General features: G+C 39.2%; 1 protein-coding gene and 1 long non-coding RNA gene across 4 annotated transcripts in view; one reads left to right on the top strand and one right to left on the bottom strand.

Moving 5' to 3' along the window:
• Window positions 1–24,955, top strand: part of UNC79 (unc-79 homolog, NALCN channel complex subunit) — a 229,275-nt gene that overhangs the window by 49,173 nt on the left and 155,147 nt on the right. Inside the window, exons 5-7 of the mRNA XM_054692786.1 lie at window positions 6,483–6,575; window positions 13,157–13,212; window positions 13,837–13,966. Of these exons, the coding sequence (XP_054548761.1) occupies window positions 6,483–6,575; window positions 13,157–13,212; window positions 13,837–13,966 (279 nt within the window). The remainder of the gene's footprint in view (window positions 1–6,482; window positions 6,576–13,156; window positions 13,213–13,836; window positions 13,967–24,955) is intronic.
• Window positions 4,918–24,955, bottom strand: part of LOC119239444 (uncharacterized) — a 46,296-nt gene continuing 26,258 nt past the window's right edge. For 2 of the 3 annotated variants that reach the window (XR_008550913.1, XR_005123859.1), the window contains exons 4-6: window positions 10,317–10,407; window positions 10,010–10,078; window positions 9,753–9,890 (exon numbers count right to left, since the gene is read on the bottom strand). This is a non-coding gene — a long non-coding RNA (uncharacterized LOC119239444). Of the gene's footprint in view, window positions 5,043–9,752; window positions 9,891–10,009; window positions 10,079–10,316; window positions 10,408–24,955 lie in introns of those variants that run through there. The other variant, XR_008550914.1, reaches the window with a different exon arrangement.

Below are 24,955 nucleotides of genomic sequence, written 5' to 3'. Positions count from 1 at the left end.
AGAGGAATGTGGTTCTGGAATTATCTTGTCAGGGTGGATGGATACGAGGACCAGTGGCTGCTGCTCTTTGCATCCATGTTGCTTTCTTTTGTGCAAATTGTGTTTAGAATTCCTGACCCACGTTCCCTCTTTTAAGACCTCTCCTTTGAAGAGAGGACTGTTTTAACTTCTTCCAGAATATTTTTATTTCAGGACTGTGATGTTAGGATGAAAGGTGTTGCATTTTCCGAGTACTTGATAATGTCTTTAAGACAAAAAAGACTTTATCTTCTTGGTGTGGAGTTTGCAAGGTCAAATGTAAAAACATGGGCAGTTTTTGAGGTGTTAAGTGATGGTATCATTAAGGGTCTAGAAGCCGAAGCTTTGCGCTCTGAAGTGGATCTGAGGTGGTATTGCAGCTCCTTCAGGCTAAGAGCCTTCGTACATATCAGTTATGTCCCTCACGTCATTAAATAATTTTTTTTATTGAAATAACATTAGTTAATAACATATAGGTTTCTGGTATATTGGATTATAAATCAACATCTGAATATACTACATTAAGTTCACCATCAAAGTCTAATATCCTTCATATTATTTTTGTCAATAAACTGAAGTACTGTGCTTTTATTAAGTATTCCTTTTGAGCTATTGCAGAAGCACAAACTTCAATTTATTATACAAATTTCCTTTGATATAACCATTTCTTTTTAACTCCTTCCATAAATAAGATTTATTTCTTTTTATTCCAAGTGTGTGCAATATGCTCTGTTTATGAGATATATATTAAAGGAGTTACTAAGAATTGAAAAATTCATCTGCATTTCACCATGGAAACCTCTCTTTTTCTAATAAAGGCTCTGTGATTTGTGGATTGACTTGAAATCTGGGTGTTGGAAGATGATAGTTTCGCAAAGAAGAAAATAAGCTGACCCAAATGAACATTAATGTAGCCTACATTATTTTAAATATTAATGAGGTTGAACATATCAGTTGAAGGCCCTTCTAGCATATTTTGCAGCCTGGACTATGCAGTCTTTTTTTTTTTTTTTAAGATTTATTTATTTATTTATACAAGCACTGGGTACAGTCAGAAGCGCGGGAGGGTGAGAGAATTCACCAGAGCCAGAGTGGGGAGAAAAACAGGCAGATTGACGAAATACACTGCTGAGGGGAGCAGCGGGCGCGGCAGGAGAGGTCCATTGCCCCATGTGGGACCCTCGCCCTTGGCCAGGGATCGAACCGGCGCTGCAGAGGCTGCGGGCAGCTTCGCAGCCCAGCGCTCAACCTCTGCGCCACAGGGTTGAGCCCCTTTAGCTTCTTTTCAATTTGGACTTTTTCAAGAGTAACTTCCCTTCAGGAAGCCTAAAACTTCATTCTGATTCTGCATTGACTTAAGAACACTTGTTCAGTTTAATTGAATATCTACTTCCAGACCTCTGTGCCTGGATTTTTTGTTCTACTACTGCTATAGAAGATGTGTGTTATGTTGTCACGAACTTCCAAAGATGAATAAATACATACAAAAGAAACACAATCAAAACCCGGTATAAGAGATTGGTGCTATTTAAATCATGTTTTATATGTAAAATCTGTTTTATTAGCTAATGATTATTTTTACAAGGCATCTTACTCTTTACTAAACTTGAGAGCTTTACTGTTGAATTGTGGGGATTGTTTTGGAGCAAGAATCCAGAAGAGCTGAACAATAGTCCTTTGTTGATAAATCTTGCAACCTCATCAAATTTTAGCTCTCTCAGCTATAAAATTGTGAATAATCATAACCTCCCCTGTCTTCTGCCCATATTTGTTATGGAGACCATGCTGTAACATGTAGGAATGGCCTCTGAGTGTTGTGGAATGTTTCTACCTGTGTATAAAAGATCAAGCACAGGGTCACCTGACAGACAGGTCAAATCCCATCACAACTAATTCTGATATTTTGCTCAAATTCACATATTGTCCTGAAAAATCTTGTCATCTTAAATACTGCTTGAAAAAATGGCCATCCACTGGGGCTTGGGATTTTTCTCCCTAGGCTTTGTTATTATAATATCATTAATCACTTTAGCAGGTTTTGATCCCACAGAACCTGACAGAACAGTTTGAAGTGTTATTGGTTAATCTTGTCTTCCATGATTTTCATTAATCTGCCAATCTGCAATTTTTTTTAAAAAGATTTATTTTTTATTTATTTATGCATACAAGAACTGGGGTGTAGGCCAGAGGTGCAGGGGGTGAGAGGACTCACCAGAGACAGAGTGGGGAGCAGAACAGGCGGATCCCCTCAAATACACTGTTGAGGGGAGCAGTGGGCCAGACAGGAGAGTTCTGCTGCACTATGTGTGTCAACTCCCTAGTCGGGGATCGCACTTTTGTGGCAGTGGCTGCTGATAGTTTGATAGTGCTGAGACTTTAACCCCTGCACTACAAGGGGGGCCCTAATCTGCAAATATTTTAATGCTGCAGAGGCTTTGGGGTGTTAGTCTTCCCTTCATGTTTCCCTTTAGATTCTTCCCTCCTGAAGGTACAGGTATCTCATGCTCAAAGCCTGTTTCGTGGAGCACAGTTACCTCCTTTTACAGAGAGACCACTTTTTGCTGCCGCAGTGCAGTCTGGCCGAGCACTGGACGTGGTTCTGTTGTGTGGTGCAACTGGCTCCAGAATGTCTGTCTTCTTTCCTGATGACTCCCTTACCTAAAAAAAAGTATAAGCCTAGTGGGGTTTATTGACATCTGTTTCAATTAGAAAAAAAAATCTGTTTCAATACAGACCATGCCTTACCACCACCTCTCATCTGAACCAGCCAGTCGCTTCTGACCAGTCTCTCTGCCTCTCCTCTTGGCACTCCTCCAGCCCATCCTCCACCAAAACCCAGAGCTAGCCCCCAAACATGCACATCAGATCATGTCACCTCCCCTGTCACAACCCTCAGGGAGCTTCCCATCACTCCCACGGGTCAGACTCAGCATCCTGCAGCCCATCAGGCCCCTGAGGTCTGGCCCCCGCCCACATGCTGCTCCATCACCACCTGTCCCTTTTGTTCACTCTGCTCTGCCCACACTGACCTTTCTGCACTTTTATAAAGCTTCAGATCTCATAATCTTCAACCCTTTGCTTTCCTCCTGACTTTTCCCTCTTTCAAAAAGTCCCTCTCTCAAATGGTTACCTCATTTGCTTCCTCACCATGTTTAGGTCTCGGCTCAAATATCACATCTTTTGAGATGCCCTCCTCTCTCCTCCTCTCTAGCTCTTTCTTTTCCCTTGTCCTGCTTTACATTTTTTTCACAGGCACTTGCCTATTTCTCTAAAACAGCACTGACCACAAAACTTTCTTTGATGCTAGGAATGTTCTATAAAATTCTGTGCCGCTACTGTGGCCACTAGCCCTGTGCAACTCCTGAGCCCTTGAAATTTATCTAGTGAGACTAGATTCCAATTCTTAATTGAATTAATTTAGATGTTAAACAGCCACATATGGCCAGTGATCACCATATTGGGCGGCAGAGCTCTAGCATTTCAGCTCTATAAGGACAAAGACTTGCCTGTCTTTTTGCGACTGTGTTTTCCTGGCCTAGGACAATGCTTGGTGCATAGCAGTTACTACAAAAATACTCACTGAATGAGTAAATGGCTGGAACATTAGTTGAGAAATCAAGTGACTTGTTATAGTCGGGATTCTCTAAGTTGGTGCTCTCATGCAAGTAATTCACTTTCTCTTATGTAAAATGGCTTTTCCTATTTATTTATTTATTTTTTTGAGAATCATGTAAAATGTACATGAGACTGTATTAGGAGCTACAGAATACAGGAACAGATTAAGAAATTGTTATTGTTCATTGTGGGAGCGGGTGGTGGTGATGGTTATTCTGGTGGTACTGGGAGGATCAGGGATCAGGACTTGGAACTCTTAATTCTGTTTCCTGAGCATAATATTAAATGTAAAATTCTCTCTCTTTTTTGATAAATTCTCTTTCTTCCATTGTATACGGTTTTGGCTTTATCCGTCCTCATGGGGACAAGCTGCACATCTGTTTACGTCCTAACTTTTTAACAAGATTCAGTAAATGACGTGTGCTGTGCATGTTTATTAAATTAGAATTGCAGTGATTTTATTCGGTCTGTTAGAAGGCTAAGAAATTGCAGGCGGCGTCTGTTTATATAAATATTGGAGCCAATTTCCTAGGGTTTGGGCCAAGGGAATACTTTTGGCTTTGTGGCTGGCCGTGCTTGCGGGAGAGCATGGACTTGTAGGGGCAGGAGGGACACCCAGAGGTTACCAAGCCATTGGGGCTGTTGTCCAAATACATTTTCCCTAAATCATCTGGAACGTTGGGCCCTCTCTTCCTTTTCCAGAGGCCTCCAAGCACAGTGACTCTCAGCTCCCGTAATAGTAGTTTTCATTTTTTAGGAATGCTTATTATTAAAAAGTTTAGGATGAATTTAAACAAAGGTGAAAACTCTTGTCCTCAGTAGGGATGGATATATAGAATTATTTTTCTTGACTATGGCAGAAATTAAGTTTTCTTTTTTTTAAACAAGGACACCAGGGGCCTGCTGTTATTCCTCCGGTGTCTGGCTAGCTTCCTTATTTCTCATCCTTCCAATGGGATTCTCAAATGGGGTCTGTGGCCACCAGTGCCACAGTGACACTGTGCTGCTCACACATGCTCACTCACACATAGCTTTCCTGCTTCCAAGCTGCCTAAATTAGACCTTCTAGGATGGGTCGCAGAAGCCGAATTTGAACAAGCTGCCTGGATAGATGTTGGGAGCAATTGCTTCTTGTTCTTTAAGATTTGGCTCAAAGTTCTCTTGAAGTTTTATTAATCAGCTTTTCTAAGGGCAATGAACTGATCTCCAAATCTGTGTAATTACTCGTATATAATTATACTGTATGGCCAAACTAACTTATCCACCCGAATGTCATCTGCTTGGTGGGGTTGCAAGTGGGTAATGAAACAATCTCAGGTAAATGGAACTTTATTATCGATGTGTTCAAATTTTTAAAAATGTCTGTGAAGCTAATGTAAAGATCCCGGTCCATTGCGGTGGTCACAGTCCTTTAGGGAAAAAAAGAAAAAAAACATGTTAAGTTTGGTTTTCTCTATTACAGCACTCATCTTTTGTTAATGTCTTAATGATTGTTTTATAAACATGTTTTATTACGGCTGCCTTATTCTTTTTGGATGTAGGTGAGATGCAGTCCCCATATATTCAATTTTAATCTTACATAAAACAATAAAACAGGCTGTCTGCTTTTTTTCCTGTCTTCCCTAACATGTAAGAAGTGAGAGGAGTTTGGAGGGCGCTGTATTCATTATGCACTGTTGTGTTCTTCCTTTGTGGGCAGTATTTCACACACGTCCCACTATTTGGGGAGATTTCTGCAAGGATCCCTGAGAAAAGAGGAATTCAGTTTTTATTTGCTCACTTACAAAGTTTCTCCTCTTGGGTCCCTCTCAACCACTGTGTTTAGAATAATAAAGCATTCTCTGGAGACCACACTTTCCCCACAGCGACCTCCATTTGAGCTAGTTTTGAATGTGGACAGTGCACCTGATACATGCTATTAAAAAGGAGAGAGGAGGAGATTTAGTATAGTGTTGGATATCATTGTAAACAAGCCACTGAACAATGTCTCAAAAGCAGTATCTAATTGGTTATTGCATGGAGATCACGACTGGACAGCTATGAGATGAATTGTGAAGAAACCAGCTTGCTCTATGATTGAATACTTGTGGCCTAGGAGAAAATGTCCAGGGACAGCATTATGCACAGATTCAAAAAATGCTTTCTTTCAAACACCTCAAATGAATGTGAAGATGGTAAGCTCTGGAAAACTGAAAAAAAGTGGTTCTCATGGTGATAAAGTTCATATTGAAGTTAGTGTTGAGGTTTGAATAAAATTGTTTAATGATATGGGAATTGAAAATAATTTTGAATATATTAATTTTATAATACATGATTTTAATTAATCATACATGATATGTGTGATAAATTAAGTTACCTGTGATAAGTAAACCATTATTTCATTTGCATTTCTGAAAGTTAATGTATTCAGGTTGGGCTCAGAAATCTTTATTTTTACTTTCTTATTGGTATACACGTTATATATTTGAGTACATAGAGGATTCTGCTTTTTCTTTCTTTTCCACCTAGATATAAACATTTTGGGAACAGAGATCAATCTAAGTATAACTCTGATAAAGCCATTACATCACATTCTGGCATTGTTCTGCTCATTATAGATTCTCATGAAATTTTGGCCATTGATAATGGCAAATATAACATTTGTAGGGTAGGATTTCCATTGATTTGGTTGGGACTTTTTATAAAAGTTTTTTCTCAATTCTCATGCCCAATGCAAAGAAATGTGTATATACACATATATGAGATACCTGTAGCCATTAGAAATCTATTACATCTATCTATGTTATATGTAGAGAGAGACAGAGAGAGGCAGATTAGATTGTGTCTAATAAAAAATGTTTTGGTTTCAGTGGGTTCCTCAAGGAGAGAAGGTGTTCCTGCCCATGTTAATCTCTCTGCATCATCCATGCTAATGATTGCAATGCAGTACACATCCAACCCAGGTAAGTGGAAGTTTGGGTGTCTTGACTAATTCTGATACCAGCAGTAAAATAGGACATCAAACCAACAGCCTAGAAATTCTCACACCAGAAGAACTCTTGGTGGAATAGACAACTGGACAGGTGTTAGAAAGCAGACTTTCGAGTTGAAAGAAATTTCCCTTCCCTGTTGCTTTTAGCCGTATTCTTGCTGGCTCGTGATATTTTTAAAATGTGTGGGGACAGTTTTCAAACATTGACTGGAAATTGGTTGACTATAAGTATATGGAAATAGTAAAATCAGAAATAATAAAATCACCTATAATTGTAACAACTGAAGAGACTGATTTAATATTTTGTGAATTTGCTACTCTAATGCCACTTAGGTGTCCTTGAACAAAATAAATCTTATTGCCTTTCTATTTTCTTACAATCAATTCATGAAAGAGAAATTACTGGGTTAAAGGCCTTGAAAAAACTTCAATTTTCCCACTAACTGTGATATGAAAGTGATCTGTTACTGAGTATCATCATAAAATTCATATAAATTTGGATGGATGGAAAATAAGACCTCTTTGTTTTGATTTGTATTTGTATTTTTGAATATGAGTGATGTTGAATTTTATATGATTTACTCTCTTTGACTTCCTTGTATCAGTCTAGTTACAGATAAACTTGGGGGAACTGACCTACAAAGGGGCTGGCTGTTGGGGTCACATGCTAAGATAGGAATTCAGTCTTTATTTTCACTTAATGTTTATCTGGGAAGTGAACACATTTGATGGCACTGTTTTTGAACTTTCTACTTATTGAAATAATACATAAATGAATTTCTGAGTGAAAAAGGTTTTCACTTTAAAATCTTTCTTTAAAATTTAATTTTTAAAATTTATATATTTTTACATCATTTTTCATTTTTGCACAATGTATGCATTTTCATCTTGGTTATATTCCCCATACAATTCCCACCCCCCTTATTTTGACACTAATCCCTCCTCCCCGCCCCTCCCTCCGTAGTGTGTCTCTGGTTTATAGTTGCTTATTAATTTTGATTTTTACTTTCCTATAATTAGTCTTTTTCCTGGTCCCTTATTTAGGTTTTCTAAATCCCTGCTATGAGTGAGACCATCTGGTATTTTTCTTTTTCTTCCTGGCTTACTTCCCTGAGCATGAACCCTTCCAGTTCCATCCATGTTGCTGCAAATTGCATGAGTTTATCTTTTTTGACTGCTGAGTAATATTCCATGGTGTATATGTACCACATCTTGATCCAGTCATCTGATTTTGGACATTTGGGTTGTTTCCATAGCTTAGCTATTGTAAACAGTGCTGCTATAAACATAGGGGTGCAGGTGCCCTTTTGAATTAATGATTCTCTGTCCTTTGGGTAAATACCTAGGAGTAGAATTCCTAGATCATATGGAAGCTCCATCTTTAGCAGGTTGAGGAATCTCCACACAGCTCTCTATAGTGGTTGGATCAGTTTGCACTCCCACCAGCAGTGCAGAAGAGTTCCTTTCTCTCCACATCCTCGCCAACTTTTGTTGTAGCTAGTTTTTTAAATATGTGCCATTCTCACTGGTTAAGATGGTATCTCATTGTAGTTTTGATTTGCGTTTCCCTGATTACTTCTTAATCTGCAGTGTCATCCTTTAGATATGAAATCCCTTGTGATTACTATATGAGCTTGATTCAAATGTATAAACATTTTTGAAAACTATAGCTCATATCCTGCTCTGACTCCTCAAAATGGAATTTATATTATGTATTATGTCCTGAGAAGAAAAACCCTTTATTTGGAATCTAGTTAAATGAGGCTTTGGTCCTGTTTTCTGTGTAAAATCATGTGTTTTGAGGCACACCTGAGCTCACCTGCAAACTTCTATTAGCACAGTCTTGAACAAGTTCTGAAATTCCTCAAGCTCAAGTTTCCTCCTCTATCAAATGCTTCCTGAAGTACGTTAATGTGTTGTTGTGAGGGTCCAGTGAGTTAAGTGTATGTAAAGTGCTGGCTTGGTAAGGGCCACGTTGTAAATGCTCAATTACTGACAATGTGGGTGATGGCGACCTGCCAGTTTCCCTCTGCCGTGAAAGTTTTTCTGGGAAACCCCTGTGCCCAGAGAGCTACTTCTATTATTTTGAAATCTGTATCTTCGTCTGTTCACGGGGGAGTGTTTGTAGTCGGCTTATTCTGTGCTATGGATTACATAAGGACTCCAAACTAGTCTTGTTTTTTTCTTACTATTTTTTTAAGATTTATTTATTATGCACACAAGAACTAGGGTACAGGCCAGAGGTATGGGGGTGGTGAGAGTGTTACAGGGCAGGGAGAGGTGCACCCCAGACCCCCCCAAAACCTGCCTGCTCTAAATGGGTTCTGCCATCCGCCGCATTAACACAAAACATGAGACTTTAATGGGAAGGAACTTTAATACAATTAGGAAACAATACAGGAAAGACAAAGAATCTTAGTTTCTAAATCAAGCACGCAAAGTTACCCGTCCCCTCATGGGTAAAACTCCATCCAAATGGGATTGGCCCAGAGCAGGGCCCCAAAGCCTGCCACAAGTCTAGAGCATCTTCCAGTGGGGACCCACAGAAAAGGGTCAGAAACAACCAGACAAGCCCGGAAGGAAAAGAGCAAAATCAAAATAAAGATAAAAGCTGCCATGGTCACCTCCCCACAGGTCTCACCCACATCTGTGTCACTCAGTCCACGACCAAAAGACAAGCGCAGTTTCTTCACGTGTCTCTAGGCTCTATGCGCCTCCTCCAGGTCTCCTTCTGGCTCCATCCTGCTTCCTTCCTTCCTCCGTCTCCTCTGCAGCCTCTTCTCTCCCTGCTCAGCTCCACCCTCCATTTGGGTGGGGCAGGGACCTGGAACCTCCCCCTTTCCTGGGGACCACCCTGTTACAAGAGGATTCACCAGAGACAGAGTGGGGAGCAGAACAGGCAGACTGACTGAAATATACTGCTGAGGGGAGCAGCGGGCAAGACAGGAGAGGTCTGCTGCTCCAGGTGGGTAGCTCCCTGACTGACCAGGGATCGAAGTCCTGCTGCAGAGGCTGCGGACAGCTTCACAGTGTGGTGCTTAACCCCTTGCGACACCAGGGAGGCCCCGAACTAGTCTTGTGACATAGAAAACCATTAAGAACATATGTGCCAGGGCTCTCAGGAACCAAGTGGCAAATCACACGCTATTGTTTGAATCTTTACTGGGAGAGACAGCAGAGGGTAGCCGATGGCATGCTAAGGACAGCATGGACATTGTTCAAGGATCGGGCATTTGCGGGGTGACTCCAAGGCACACGGCTCTGTGATAGGCATTGTGGAAACCACCTGGGAGTGAAAGACAGGATGCTTGCTTTGGGCTTATGTCTCATTGGCAGGATTAGGCATATTCACATAAATGATTAATTTACAATGTAAAGTAGCATGTAAAACTACCACATACATACCATAGATGGCGTAAATTCACCATAGGAGAGAGCTCCATGGGTGCAAATGACTGGGAAGATCTTCAGGGCCTTAAAATATGGATAGAATTTTGACTGATAGGGTAAGTGGGGCATTCTGGTGCGGGGAGCAGTTTTAGACAAAGAGCCTCTCCAAGTCGTTTATGGGGCTGTCAGAAGACTGCCCTGAACAGTTTGTGTAGCTGCACACAGGGAATAGCAGACAGTGGTAAGGGAACGTGGCCTGGGTTATCTGCAAGCGGGGACACTGGGATGACTTAGCAGCATTATAGCTCTGGCAGCCACTCACACACTCTGTAGTATCTTCTTGTGCCGGGCGCTGGGGACATCATGGTCAGCAAAACGGAGTTGACCTCTGCCCTCGCCTCAGGAAGCTCACTCTATGGTGAAGGGAGAAGACATTCATCAAATCATCATAAAAACAAACCTAAAGTGGGCCTCCCCGGTGGTGCAGCAGTTGAGCACTGGGTTGTGAAGCTGCCCGCAGCCTCCTCAGTGCCGGTTCGACCCCCGGCTGCTCCCCGGCCACCGGGAGGAGGGTCCCACATGGCGCTCAGACCTCTCCTGCCGCCTGCTGCTCCCCTCAGCAGTGTACTTCGGTCCTTCTGCCTGCTCTGCTCCCCGCTCTGGCTCTAGTGAATTCGCTCACCCTCCCGCGCTTCTGACTGTACCCAGTGCTTGTATAAATAAATCTAAACAAACAAACAAACAAACAAAAAAACCCTAAAGTGCCAACAGTGACAGTGGGTCAAACAATGTATGTTAGGCCACAAGAAGACCCTCTAAAGGGAGAATTCTTAAATCATGTGGAAGTAAGCATTGGTCTGAGCACTAAAGGATGAGTAGCATTAACAAGGCCTACAAGGGAGTGGAGATTTCCAGGTGAAGGAACCCCAGGTTTCAGAAGAGAAGCTGGCAAGCAGGAGGGACTGAAGAGCAGTGCAGCTGGAGCTCAGTGTGAGGGCTGCCTGGTATGAAATGAGACCCGGACTTCTGTGGGATGTTGTGGGTTCTATTTGGGAGTCCTGTGTTCATACAGCGTTTAGTGGGAATCCACCAAAGGACTTTGAATCTGTCACCCTGACTGCATTGACAGTGGATTAAAAAGGAGCCAGAGAGGCTTTTGATTGACCGACAGAGGTCATTGCATTCGTCTAGGCATACAGAAGCAAGGGGGGTGAGAGTGAGAAAAGTGATGGGAACTTGGTGACAAGGTGAATGTAGTGGATTCTGGCTTTTTAACTGGTCACATGATGGTTCTATTCGCGGAGAAAGAAAGGAGACACTGGAAGAACAGCAGGCTCCTGAGGGAAGATCATAGATCTGTTTTGGATATGTTGTGTTCAAGGTGTCTTTGAGACAATGAGGAGGCGATGGTACACCTTGGACTAATATAATGTTATATATAAATTATATCTTAATAAAACTGGAGACATACACGCAACCGCAGTAATAAGTATATACATATCCAAAACACAAAAATGCAAGTCAATCAGCTTTCTTTAAAAAATAAAAAGAAAGAAGTGATGGTACAAGGAGGTTGTATTATGAGTCTGGAACTCAGAACAGAGCTCTGGACTAGATGTAATGAACTTGAGCCTTCATCTAAGTGTCCCACAGTGACATTCATTGAACCGTATATGGAGAGACGGTGGGGTGAAAAGTGGAGTATCGGGAATGCCAGTGGGATGGTGGCCGGGGGGAGAGGATGAGCTTGCCAAGGGGACAGAGAGATTGTGTCTCTCAGCATCAAGCTGTCTTTGACTAACAGAGGCTTTAAAGTACAACAATATCTGTTTACACAATAGGAATTCTTGGAGCTATTTCCATGTTATTAGGGGTCAGAGATGGCATCTGTGTGTTTTTCTGGATTTCTCCTCTTCTTTGTAAGAAGGATGGCACAGTGGAGGCTGTTAAATTCTTACACAATCACATTCAGCCAGGGAAATTACAGAACGGTCTCCTTGCATGCCTCTGCTTTCATCAGAGAGAAAAAAAAATAAGTCTCAGAAGCTCCCCAGCTGATTCTCTCTTAGATCTCACTGGTCAAGACAGAGTCAGATGGCCATCTCTAGATGCAAAGGGGTCTGTAGTCTCTGTGTTAGAAATTGGACAAGTAGGAAAGGGTTGTTGATTGAAGTTCAGTAGCAACAGCAGTTTCTGCCACAGTCACCCTGAGAGGGTTAGTGATGAAGTCAGGGGAAGAGAGTATTTTAAAAGGGACACGGGGGTGAGTGGTACTAAATGCTGCTGGAGGTCAAGTAAGAGGCAGACTGAAAATGTCCACTGACTGGAGTCCTGGGTGGGGGTGGGGACGGTCATTGGTAACTATTGATTGCTTCGGGGCCAGGATAGACTAGAGGAAGACAGATCGGGGAAGGTATAAAACATCATCTTGGGGGAAAGCACAACTTTCCCAAGTAAACAGAAGTAAAGCAAAGTAGTTTGCTGTTGTATAGCTGACACATTCTTCAATAAGATGGAATTGGTGGTCAAATGAAAAAAGACACCCATTTTAATCCATCAGCCTGTCACTTGGTGGCTGTCCAACCTTGGGCAAGGTAGGACGCTCAGCTTCAGTTTCCTAACTGCAGCAGGGAGGTCAGGAGATGATGTGGGTAAAGCTTTTAGCACAACACCTGGCACATAATGAATGCTCAATAAATGCCCACTGTTACAGTGACCCAACAGGTCACTTCTTTTCCTATGTAGTTCTTGATTGCACTGGCATCAGTTTATATCCCAGAAGTCTGATTACAAAGGTTTTTTTCTTTCTGTTTCCTTTGTGAATAAGATGAACAGAAACACTGTTGGGTCTTGGAATAAAGTTTGATGAAGTCAAGGACTTACATGATTTTTTTTTTTTTTTGTGGGACCCTCGCCGGCGGCCGGGGAACGAACTGGCACTGCAGAGGCTGCGGGCAGCCTCGCAGCCAAGCGCTCAACCGCTGCGCCACCAGGGGAGGCCCAAGGACTTACATGATTTTTGAAAAACGTGGATATGTGAAAATAAATAAAGTTGAAATGAATAATTAAAAGTGAAAAATCATACTAATATAGTTTATTATATTTCAGAAAGATGTTTTGTTTCTTACATTTCATGTTCAAATTGTATTTTCTCCCTCACAGTGTATCATTGTCAATTATTGGAATGTCTCATGAAATATAAACAAGAAGTATGGAAAGTAAGTTTTGGACCATATTTAACTCATAGCCACAAACTTAATCCATATAATATAATAAAATTGTTTGTATGTTAAAACTATCATCTAGGTAAAATTTATTGATGTTTTATTGTTTTGGTGTGACAGAACCTATCGTTCTTTCCTTACTCGTTAATTATTTATCATTTAGAGCAGAAATGATACTTGAAGAAAGCAGTGGCTTAACAGAAAATATACTTGGATAGATCTTATTCTTGGAATTTAGCAAATTCTAATCATGTGACAGTTTTATTTAATTTGAAAGGTTGTTTGAGAACCTCTCTTCATTCAAATAGGAGATGTGGATTATTAAGAAATGTGTTTTAGGAAAATGTTAGTCTTTCACATTTTCTGAATAGAGAAGAATTTGATAAAAGATAGTGTACTTTTGAATTCTATCTGGGAGACTTGTTTATAGGATCAATAAATAAATAATAATGTTATAATATGATGTGATCTGAGCAGCACACCTGGATGATGACATCCAGGCAAATCAACCGTCTCGACCTGTCTGTTGGATATTTTGTTGTTTTGGTAATATTGAATGCGTTACCTTTATTTTTCATTTGATGATGCTAAGTTAAGATATGCTCCTGTTTCCTTTAGGATCTTTTGTATGTGATTGCCTATGGGCCTTCACAAGTGAAACCTCCAGCTGTGCAAATGCTGTTCCATTACTGGCCCAATTTAAAACCTCCTGGGGCAATAAGTGAATACAGGGGCTTGCAGTACACAGGTAAGAAGAGAATAATAGCCCTGTGATGCCCCCTCTTTATTTCTCCTATGCCAAATTTGCCTCACTTCCATATTTTTTATCTTGCTGAATTATATTTACTATGCCTTTAGACATTATCAGAAGTCCTATCTGAAACTAGGTGGTATAAATATCAATTAATTAAAACTACCTTCAAAAGCATGTATGACACCATAGCAAAGTACTTAAGTCCCAATCCCATTTATTATACACTGGCCTGTGGTCGTAACTCTCACTAATGTTCATCTCTACTGAGCTGTGAGCAGTAAGTAAGGCTGCAGATTTGCTCACCATTCAGCAAAAACCCCAAGTGGCTAATTCTGCTCTGGTAAGACTTAGAGCACATTGACCATTACCCATTCATACCCTATATAAAAATTAAATGACCTTGATAGCCTCAATGGACAGGAGGAATCAACAGTTGTTGAATACTGTATAATCAGTAACTGAGAAGTTAAACTGTGTTTAACTGTGAAGATACATATTTAATAAAAAACAAACAAGCTCCAGGTCCTGGGTTGTTGTGGTGTTTCTGTGAAATCAAGGTCCATTTCGATGCCCCTGACCACTCTCCTGCACTGACTTTTATACATAATGTCTCTGAAAATGGGAGAGGTAGATTTTTTTTGCAGGTTTAGCTTTTATTCAAATAATTGCGGTATTGTGTACTGACAATTCTGAGACTCTACTTTCTTGGTGTTTACAAAGGTTTATAAAGATGATTTGGTGTTTCAAAGGGGATTTAACTTAATCAAGTGCCTGATTTATATTCCCGTTAGAAGCAAAGTGTTAGAAATATTAATACCTGTGTTTGAGCTTCAATAGATCTTGGTGGGCTTATTTTGAGATCACAACAAATAATTAGCATTGGTGGTAACAACAATATGAATGGAAGCTCTGCGGGTAAATAGGAAGTGAACCTTTAAATATGGAAGTTGGTGTCAGTGGCGTTTTAGAGCATCAATAGGAGAGACTAAGTATTGCCAAGTAGATTATTTAAATGTAGAAACAGTAGAAAAGATTGGAAACATTAATTAAAAAAAGGTGACATGACTGAAAAATTTGACTCCAACCCTTTGTTGACAAATCCTTGAAAAACAGCATTTACATGATGTTTGAATGGATAATACGTATCAAATGAAATTTGTTTGATAAATATTTAAAGAGAAACTATTATGTGCCAGGCACTGTACTTTCGTTGATGGTGCAGAACTGACACAAAACCAGATCTCACGGAGCTTAATGCAATATAGATACGGAAATTCATTCACTTATTCAACAAATATATTTCAGGGGTGTCTACTATTAGCAGGACATTATTCTAGGCACTGGCAGTAAAGTGGCGAAAAAAAAAAGCAGATTAAAATCACTGATGTTGGCACTTACATTCCAGTTGTGGGGGCAAGACCAGGAAGCTGCCCTACAGTGTAGTAAATGCTCAGAGAGAGCAAGCATGAGAGATGTGGGAACACACAGCAGGGTCCTCGGACCTCACCTTGTGGTGGGCAAGTTTGGGGAGCACTGTGCTGTCAAGGAAGATTGTCCAGTGAGTGACTTGTGAGCTGATCCCTCAAATATATGCACACGGTTTCTAAGGGAAATGAATCATGAAGGGCTAGTGTGTGACTCTGAGCTAGAAGGAGCTGCATGGGTTCAGAATTGGAGGAAGGGATGGCGTGATGGTATATAGGAACTGGAAAAAGTCAATATGACTCTTACGCCAGACCACAGTGTAAGAGGAAGAGAGCAGCGAGAAACGAGAAGGGAGCCGGACAGGGCCTGTGAAGGTGTTTGGATCCCATCCTAACAGCAAAGGGAAGTCATGGACAGGTCTCAAACAGAGAAGCCACAGAGATTTGCCCGTTTAGGGCATTTCAGAATTCCGATGAGTCTGACAGCTGCTTCCATTTAAGCCTGTGACCAGGCCCTCTCCGAAAGGGCCAGTCAAATCTGTCTCCCCAGAACAGCAGGTCTGTGCCTACTAAGATTAGATCAACTGTCCTTTTCTCTCACCCCTGCGAACAATATGACTCTGACTGGGCATTCATTCTTCAGCCATCCTTGTGGTCACACCTCCACGCTCCATGCTTCCCCAGAGACATCACGGCCCGCCAGGCACTGTCCAGGCCCTGGGGGAGCAGTTCTCCTGGAGTACCCATTCTAGTGACCACATTTCTCTGCAGGAACAAGAGGTCGGGGGCAAACGTGTCATGCTGGTCCACAGAGGATTGTCATCTAGCACCGCGTGCCTGTCCTTGCCAGGCTGCATGTTGTGTCATGGCACGTTAGCCTTCTCCTAGCGGAACACATTTTATGGACCAGACACCGTAAAGGGTTTTTACAGATGTTTTCTTATCCTCACAGAAATCTTAAGAGGTAGCTTTTCTTCTTTCAGTGTTACAGTGAGGCATGGGACACAGGGTTTAAGTAACATCCCTAGATTCACACAAATATTAAGGGAGCGTAGCTGGAATTTGAACCTAGATCAATGATTAAAAAAATTCACATTTTCTTGTGACATGACATCTGTCATTTCGGTTCTTTTTTTTTTTTTTTAAAGATTTATTTTGTTTATTTATGCAAACAAGAGGTGGGGTGTAGGCCAGAGGTGCGGGGGTGGGGGTGTGGTGAGAGGATTCACCAGAGACAGAGTGGGGAGCAGAACAGGCAGGTCTACTGAAATACACCGCTGAGGGAAGCAGCGGGCCAGACAGGAGAGGTCTGCTGTGCCACATGGGTCAGCTCCATAGCTTCACAGTGCTGAGACTTAACCCCTTGAGCCACCAGAGAGGCCCTATAATAAGTTTTTTTGGGCAGTGAAAACAGCCATTATGTTGTTCTGTGAAGCTCTGCTTCTGTGGAGGACAAACACATTATTTAGCAATTTTCTTGTTACAGTAACCCAACTAGTAAATAATTTAGCCATTGTTAGCAAAGACCAGCACCAGCTATTTTTTATTTTCTACCTGAACTATGAGATGAAAGATGTGACATGACCCATTTCCAAGACAGACTGTTGCTCAGTAGAGAGAGAGCTGTGGATAACACTACAGGGTTCAACTTTAGGCTACTACACATCTGACCCTGTTAGTGCCAGTGGCTCCTTGGGTTTTGTACATGGGCAGGAAGGTCCACTAGTCCTTTCATGTTATAGCTGTTCCATTATTGAGTTCTTAGCTATCATTTCAAGATCTTAATTTTATCTCCACATAGTCTTAAGAATACGCTTTAAACCTTTCATTAGTGCATTATACACTTGTAGAAAATAACATACAAATCTTGAGTGTATATGGGGTGCCTCACGCCATGCACCCTCTCAATGATCCCATTCTCCTTCCATTCCCAAAGGGTAACTGCTATCCTGACTCCCAGCATCAGAGATTCGTTCTGCTTGTTTCTGAATTTTACATAAGGGGAATCATATAGTATGTTTGTGTGTGTGTGTGTGTGTGTGTGTGTGTGTGTGTGTGTGTGTGTGTGTGTGAGAGAGAGAGAGAGAGAGAGAGAGAGAGAGAGAGAGAGAGAGAGAGAAAGAGATGAGTCCATGGCTTCAACATAACTGCTTCATTCATTTTTACTGATACTTATATTCTACCAAATGAATGTCCCCTAGTTTATGTATTCATTCTAATATTAATGGATACGTGACAATTACAAATAAAGCTGCTGTGAACATCCTTGTATCTATCTTTTGGTGCACATGTGCACACGTTTACATTAGATATATGCCTAGGGTGGAGTTGCTTGATCAGTGGGTATGCGTGGATCAAATTTTAATGGAGCGGGCCTCCCCGGTGGTGCAGCGGTTGAGCGCTGGGTTGCGAAGCTGCCCACAGCCTCTGTGGCGCCGGTTCCATCCCCGACTGCTCCCCGGCCACCGGAGGAGGGTCCCACATGGCGCACAGACCCCTCCTGCCGCCCGCTGCTCCCCTCAGCAGTGTACTTCGGTCCTTCTGCCTGCTCTGCTCCCCGCTCTGGCTCTATTGGGTTCTCTCACTCTCCTGAGCTTCTGACTGTACCCAGTGCTTGTATAAATAAATAAATAAATCTTTTAAAAAGAAAAAAAACTTAAAAAAAATTTTAATGGAGAATGGCTGGCAGTATTCTGGAAAGATTATGCTAATTTGTACTCCCGTTAACAGTATATGAGAATTTTTTTGATCTGAGAGTCCATATTCTGGGCAATAATTTTTGTTTCAAAATTTTAGCCATCTGTAGAAGTATCCCATTATGGATATAGTTTGCAGTTCCCTGATTAATAATAAAGTTCATCAGTTTGAAAGTATATTAATATTTCTTGACCCCTTGGACCATCCTTTTTATATACTCTTTGTCATTTATATATGTTGCAAATATCTTTTCTTATTTATTCACTTTGTTAATGATGACTTGAGTAACTGAATTCTATTTTTAATATAATCAAATTAGTAATCTTTTTCTTTATATGAAGTGCTTTTCATATCTGGTTTGAGAAAAATTTTCCTTATTTCAAAATCATGACAGTATTCTTTAGTATCTTCTAGAATATTTGTTACTTGTAAATGCATCTTTTTTTTTTTTTGTAATGTGAGGCAAAGATCAACTTTTTTTTTCTCTGATGGATAACCAGTTAGGTCAATATCACTTACTAAAAATGTTTTCCATTCTTTTATGCTTGTAGCACTATTTTTTGCCATAAATCAAATGTCTACTTAAGGATGGTTTTGTCTCTGGATTCCTTATTTTTTTCAGCTGGCACATTTCTCTGTTTCCCAATATCATATTGTTTAATGTAACTGAATAATAAAATTTTCTATCCTTCAGTGAACGTTTTCCCACTTTGTTGTTGTTGCTGTCTTCCTGGCCACTCCTGATTTCTTGTCTTTCTAGTCTTTGTCTTTCTCCTCTTTCATTCCTTCTCCTTCAAGTTTATTTCACATTATTTGCCACATTAAGGAGTTTGCCAAACACACAAACATATCCCTTGAGGATTTTCAGTAAGACTACCTTGAATCTATACCTGACATCTTTATAACATTGAATATTCCAATCCATCAAGGTGGCATATCTCTTCACTTATTTACTTAGATACTTAAGACTTTCTCTTTTGCTACCCTCAATGCTATTTTATGGTTTTCTGTGCAGATGTCTGCCTAGCTCTCAATTATTATGTCCTTGGGTATTTATTGTTTGATGTTATTGTCAATGACATGTTTTTTACAAAGTATATTTTCAAACTCTTTGTTGCTGGTATGTAGCTATGCAACTGATTCTAGCCTATTAATCTTGTGTCCAGCAATCTCGCTAAAACACTTTAGAATTCTAATAATTTATTTGTAGTTTTGTTAATATTGTTCATATATGTACAAGTATATTATTGTTGAATAATAACAACTTAATGTCTCTTTCCCAATCCTTCCGCCTTTTATGCCTCCTCGTCTTACTGCACTGGCTAAAACCTCCTGTGCTGTGCTGAGTTCTAAGTTCCTTTTGGTTTCTTCTTTAACTCATGGATCCTTAAGTAGGATGATGATTAATTTCTAAACATATGGGGATATTCCTATTAAAGTTTTTTTTGATTGTTGATTATAGATCATTGATTATAGTTGGATTCCTGTTTGAGCAAGATAACATACCCTGTCATTCTAATTTTCTTTAGGGTCAAGGTTATGATCAATTTTTATTTTTTTTTATGGTCAGTTTTTAAAATGTTTCTGAGTGCTTAAAAAAAACTCGTATTTGGGCCTCCCCGGTGGCGCAGTGGTTGAGCGCTGGGTTGCGAAGCTGCCTGCGGCCTCTGCGGCGTCGGTTCGATCCCCGGCTGCTCCCCGGCCACCGGAGGAGGGTCCCACATGGCGCGCAGACCTCTCCTGCAGCCCGCTGCTCCCCTCAGCAGTGTACTTCAGTCCTCCTACCTGCTCTGCTCCCTGCTCTGGCTCTGGTGAATTCTCTCACCCTCCCGCGCTTCTGACTGTACCCAGTGCTTGTATAAACAAAACAAACAAACAAATAAATAAATAAAACATGCCTCTATTAAAAAAAAATAAAAAAAACTATTAGTTAAAAAAAAAACAAAACTCGTATTTGGCAGTTGTTTGATGTGGTGTTCTATATATGCCAATTAAATAAAATTTATTAATTGTATAGTTCAAACCCTAGATATCCTTTTTGCATGTTTGTCTAGTCTACCGGTTAACTGAGAGCAGAATGTTAAAATCTGCTATGATTGTGTCATATCTATTCCTTTTGTAGTTCTGTCAATATCTGTTGTATATATTTTGAGCTGTGTTATTAGGTACATACAAATTTGGTGAATTGAAACTTTTACCATAATGAAATGCATGCCCCTTTCTCTGGTAGTGCTTTTTGTGTGAAAATACTTTGTTGTATACCAATATAGCTACAGTTTATGAATGTTTGTATGGTATAGCTTTTTTCATTCTTTTATTTTTAACTTTTTTGTATAGTTATATTTTTAGTGTCTTGTAAATAGCATATAATACTTTTAAACTCAATTTTCTTGAAGTTTACTTTTTCATTGTTGCATTTAGTCATATATATGTAATATAATTACTAGTATATGAGGCTTTAAATTCACTATTTTCTTACATGAATTCTATTTCTTCCGCCTTTTCTGAGTTTTTTCCCCTTCTTTTGCACTAGTTGAGTATATATATGTAAATATACGACCTTTGTTTTAGTGAGTTATTCAGCCTTATATTATTTTTATTTTTTTTTTTTTTATTTTTATTTTTTTTTTTTAAAGATTTATTTATTTATTTATACAAGCACTGGGTATAGTCAGAAGCGCGGGAGGGTGAGAGAATTCACCAGAGCCAGAGCGGGGAACAGAACAGATAGAAAGATTGAAGTACACTGCTGAGGGGAGCAGCGGACACGGCAGGAGAGGTCTGCGCGCCATGTGGGACCCTCGCCCTGCGGCCGGGGATTGAACCCGCACTGCAGAGGCTGTGGGCAGCTTCACAGCCCGGAGTTCAACCGCTGCACCACCAGGGAGGCCCCTTATATTATTTTTAAAATCACTACCCTGGAGAGTCTATCCTATAGTCTTGATTTATCAGTGTTCAGTGTAAAATAGTGCTTTTACCTTTGCCTGTAAAATGACAAGATTGTAACTCTTTTCAATTCTTGCTGACTTTTGTGCTAATTCCACAAAACATAATTATTGTTTATGCAGTCAGTATTCATTAGACTTCATTTTCTTGCTCTTTTTCCTTTTTTGTGCTACTGAGTTTCATTTGGGCCTTAAATTTCTTTCCATAATAATATCCTTTTATAATTCCTTCAGTGCCATTCTACTGAGGATAATTATCTCAGCCAATGTTGTCTGAAAATGTCTTTATTTTGCCTTTGTTTGTCAAAGATGTATATCAGTGTATAGAATTCTAGATTGGTAGTCATTTTCTTCCCATAGTTTCAAGGTATTTCATGATGTTTTCATTTTTATTGCTTCTATTGAGAAGCCAACATTAATTGTGTTGCTTTTTTGAAGATAAATTGCCTTTTGTCTTCTTTTTGAATTTTTTTCTTTATTTTTTGATTTTCAGCGGTTTTATTGTGATGTATTTCATTACATTATTTATAATCTTTCTGGAGCGTTTGTAGGACTTTTTGGTTTGCTGTCTTATCAGTTCTGGGAAATTATCAGTCATTATCTCTCTTTAATATTTATATCATATACATAGAAAGATATATAAGTGTTAAAGTGGGCAGATGGATCAATTTTGAAAAATGTAAAATCGTCACCCAAATAATGTTTCCATCACCCAGAGAGTAACAGCATACACCCCTTTTCAATCTGATACCAATCACTACTTCTGTTTCTATTTAATTCATATAGTCATAAAATTCAAGGATTCATATAAAGAGGGATCAGTTTGTGCTATTTTTTGTCCGACTTTATTCACTTAACACATTCTGGGACTATGTTGTTGAGGACATTAGTAGTTCTTTAGTGTTGTTAATAAACATTCCATTGCATGAACATACCACAGTTTATTAACTCTGCTAGTGATACACATTTTGGTTGTTTCAAGTTTTTGGTTTCCATACATGATACTGCTGCAAACATTTTTTTTAAGATTTATTTTTTATTTATTTATGCATACAATAACTGGGGTGTAGGCCAGAGGTGCGAGTATATGTGTGAGAGGATTCACCAGAGACAGAGTGGGGAGCATGACAGTCACGTCTACTGAGATACACTGCTGAGGAGATTCCTGTTTGATCAAGATAACAGCGGGTGAGACAGGAGAGGTCTGCAGAGCTGTGTGGGTTAGCTTCCTGGCTGGGGTCAACTCAGGCTGTGCAGTGGCTAGCAATAGATTGATAGCGCTGAGACTTTAACTCCTGTGCCACCAGGGAGGCCCCTGTAAACATCATTTACAAGTATTTTTTGGACATATGCATTTGTTTCTTTTGAGCTTAACCTGGAATTGGAATTGCTGGCTCATATTGTTTATAAGAAAATGGTGGGTATGCCATTTAAAGTGTCAGAATTCTAATGTATGTGAGTTTCAGTTGTGCCATACCCTCGCTAACACTGGTTTATAGCTACTGTGGTGAGTGTGTATCCCATTGTGTTTTTAATTTGCTTCCCCTCGATGACTGATGTTGAATACTGTTCATATGCTTAAGTCACTGGATATTTTATGGATATTCAATAAAGTCTTTTGCATAGTCATTAATTAATTGGATTGTTTATTTTGTTATTGATAAGTATTTGGTTTTCATGTAGTTTAATATGAATCATTGTCAGATGTACATTTGCAAAAATTTCCTACCAGCCTGGGAATGCTGTTTTATACTTTTTGTAGCTTTTTTTTTTTTAAATGTTGTTTTATTGCCTACAACTTTCAGAATAAAATTGAATAGAAGTGATAAGAATGGGCATCTTTGTTTTGTTCCTAACTTTAGGGGACATTTCATCTGAGTAGTGCTAACTGTGGGGTTTTGGAGATATCCTTTGTGCTAGTTTGAGGAAATTTCATTTTGCTTGTAGTTGATAGAAAACTTTCATCCTGAATCATCAAATGCTTAGAGAAACTAAACACTAAGAAATGATACAAATTATGTTGTTCTTTATGTATGTCATTGCTTTCTGCTCTTTTACTGTTTTTTTTCCTTTTCCTTTCTTGAGTTTAATTTTCTTTTTTTCCTAACTTTTTGGAGAAAAAGCATAGATTGATTTTCAACAAAGAAAACTTTTCCAATTGTCTACTTATCTCACAATTTTTGACATGTTGTGTTTTTATTAATATTCATTTGAAAGTATTTGAAATTTTTCATTTCATGTCTTCTTTTGCTGTGCATTATTCAGCAGTGTTGTTTAATTTATAAATGTTTGGGTTCTAGTAATCTTCTACTGTAATTCCATTGTAATCAATGAATATGGTTTTTCTGATTTGACACTAAAGATATTATTCCATTGTCTTAGAAATTGTCTAAGGATGTCTAACTTTTTAGACGTCTTTTTTATGATTGTGCACCTAAATGTCATATATTTTTTTCTCTGCCTCTTTGTAAGATTTTCTCCCTATTTTTTTTTTTTTTGATATTTCATAGTTCTGTGATGATGTACACAATGTGGTGATCTTCGTATTTATTTTACTGAAGATTTGCTTAGTGGAATTTTGGTGTCATGTTATTCATCAGTTTTAGAAAAATTTTAGATACTGTCTTTTCCAGATATTTTGTCCCTTTCCTTTTCTCTTTTCATCTTGGGACTTAAAAAATACTTGTTATTGTCTTAAACATCTAGATATTTCATTTCTTTTTTTATAAATGTGTGGTTTATCTGTGCTTTAGCTTGGATTTATATTAACTGTTTTTCAAGTTGATTAATCCTTTTTTTCTGTTGTGTCCATTATTTTTATAAAAGCCCGTCATCCAATGTGCTATTAATTTCATACATGTATTTTTTTCAGTTTTATTTTGGTTCTTTGAGTTTTCATTTCTCTATTAGAATACCTATCTGCCTCTATTTATCAAAACTGTTTAACATACTTTAAATATTTATCTTAAAATCCATACTCCTGATTCCAAATGAGTCTGGTCTTCTGGGTCACCTTATCTTCCCTGAAAAGTACTGAATTTTTTACTTACCAGAGTGAAGTTACTACTGGGTTACCTCCTTTCAAGGCTTAGGTTTGTGGTTTTGCTGTTAGTCCTAATGCATAACTGTTATTCCTTGAGCATGAACTTTATAATTTATTGCATGTTTTAAAGCAGTGCTTAGAGGAAAATTTATAGCATTAAAGACATAAAGTAGAAATGAGGAAAATCTAAAAATCAATAAGCTAAGGTTCTGCCTTAGGAAAATAGAGAAAGAAGAGCAACTTAAGCCTAAAGCAAGTTAGAGCAGAATTCAGTGACATTTAAAGCAATAAATAATAGAGAAACTCAACAAACCCCACACTTTTTTTTTTTAAATCAATAAAACTGATAATCTCTTAGCCAGGCTAACCATGAGAAAGAGAGAAAACACAAATTTCTAATATCAGAAATGAAGTAGAGGCCATCATTACAGCTGCCATGGACATTAAAAGGATAATAAAGATTATTATGAACAACTATATGCCCACAAATATGATAACAGATAAAATAGACCAGTTCCTTGAAAGATGCAAATCATCAAAACTCACACAGGAAAAACAGGTAATCTGAATAGGCCTGTATCTATTCAGGAAATTGAATCAACAATTAATAAGCTTCCAAAATAGAAAAGGCGCAGATGATTCACTGGCGAATTCACCAAACATTTAAGGAAGAAATTATACTGAATTCTTCACCATTTGTTTCAGAAAACAGAAGCAGAAGAAACCATCCTAACTCATTCTGTGAGACCTGGCACATGATCTTCAGTCTTAAGGTGTCTCCTGAATTCCTGGAGGTTCACCAGTAATTGTACCCCTAGCTCTGTTGAAATCCCCCTTCAGCTTTGTACTATTAAGTGATTCCTGCTAGTTCTTG

The sequence above is a fragment of the Talpa occidentalis genome, unplaced genomic scaffold, assembly GCF_014898055.3.
Source record: "Talpa occidentalis isolate TD23 unplaced genomic scaffold, MPIMG_talOcc4v2.1 talOcc4.11, whole genome shotgun sequence".
Classification (NCBI taxonomy): domain Eukaryota; kingdom Metazoa; phylum Chordata; class Mammalia; order Eulipotyphla; family Talpidae; genus Talpa; species Talpa occidentalis.
Note: the sequence above shows the minus strand (reverse complement) of the source record. Positions and strands in the feature narration are given on the sequence as shown.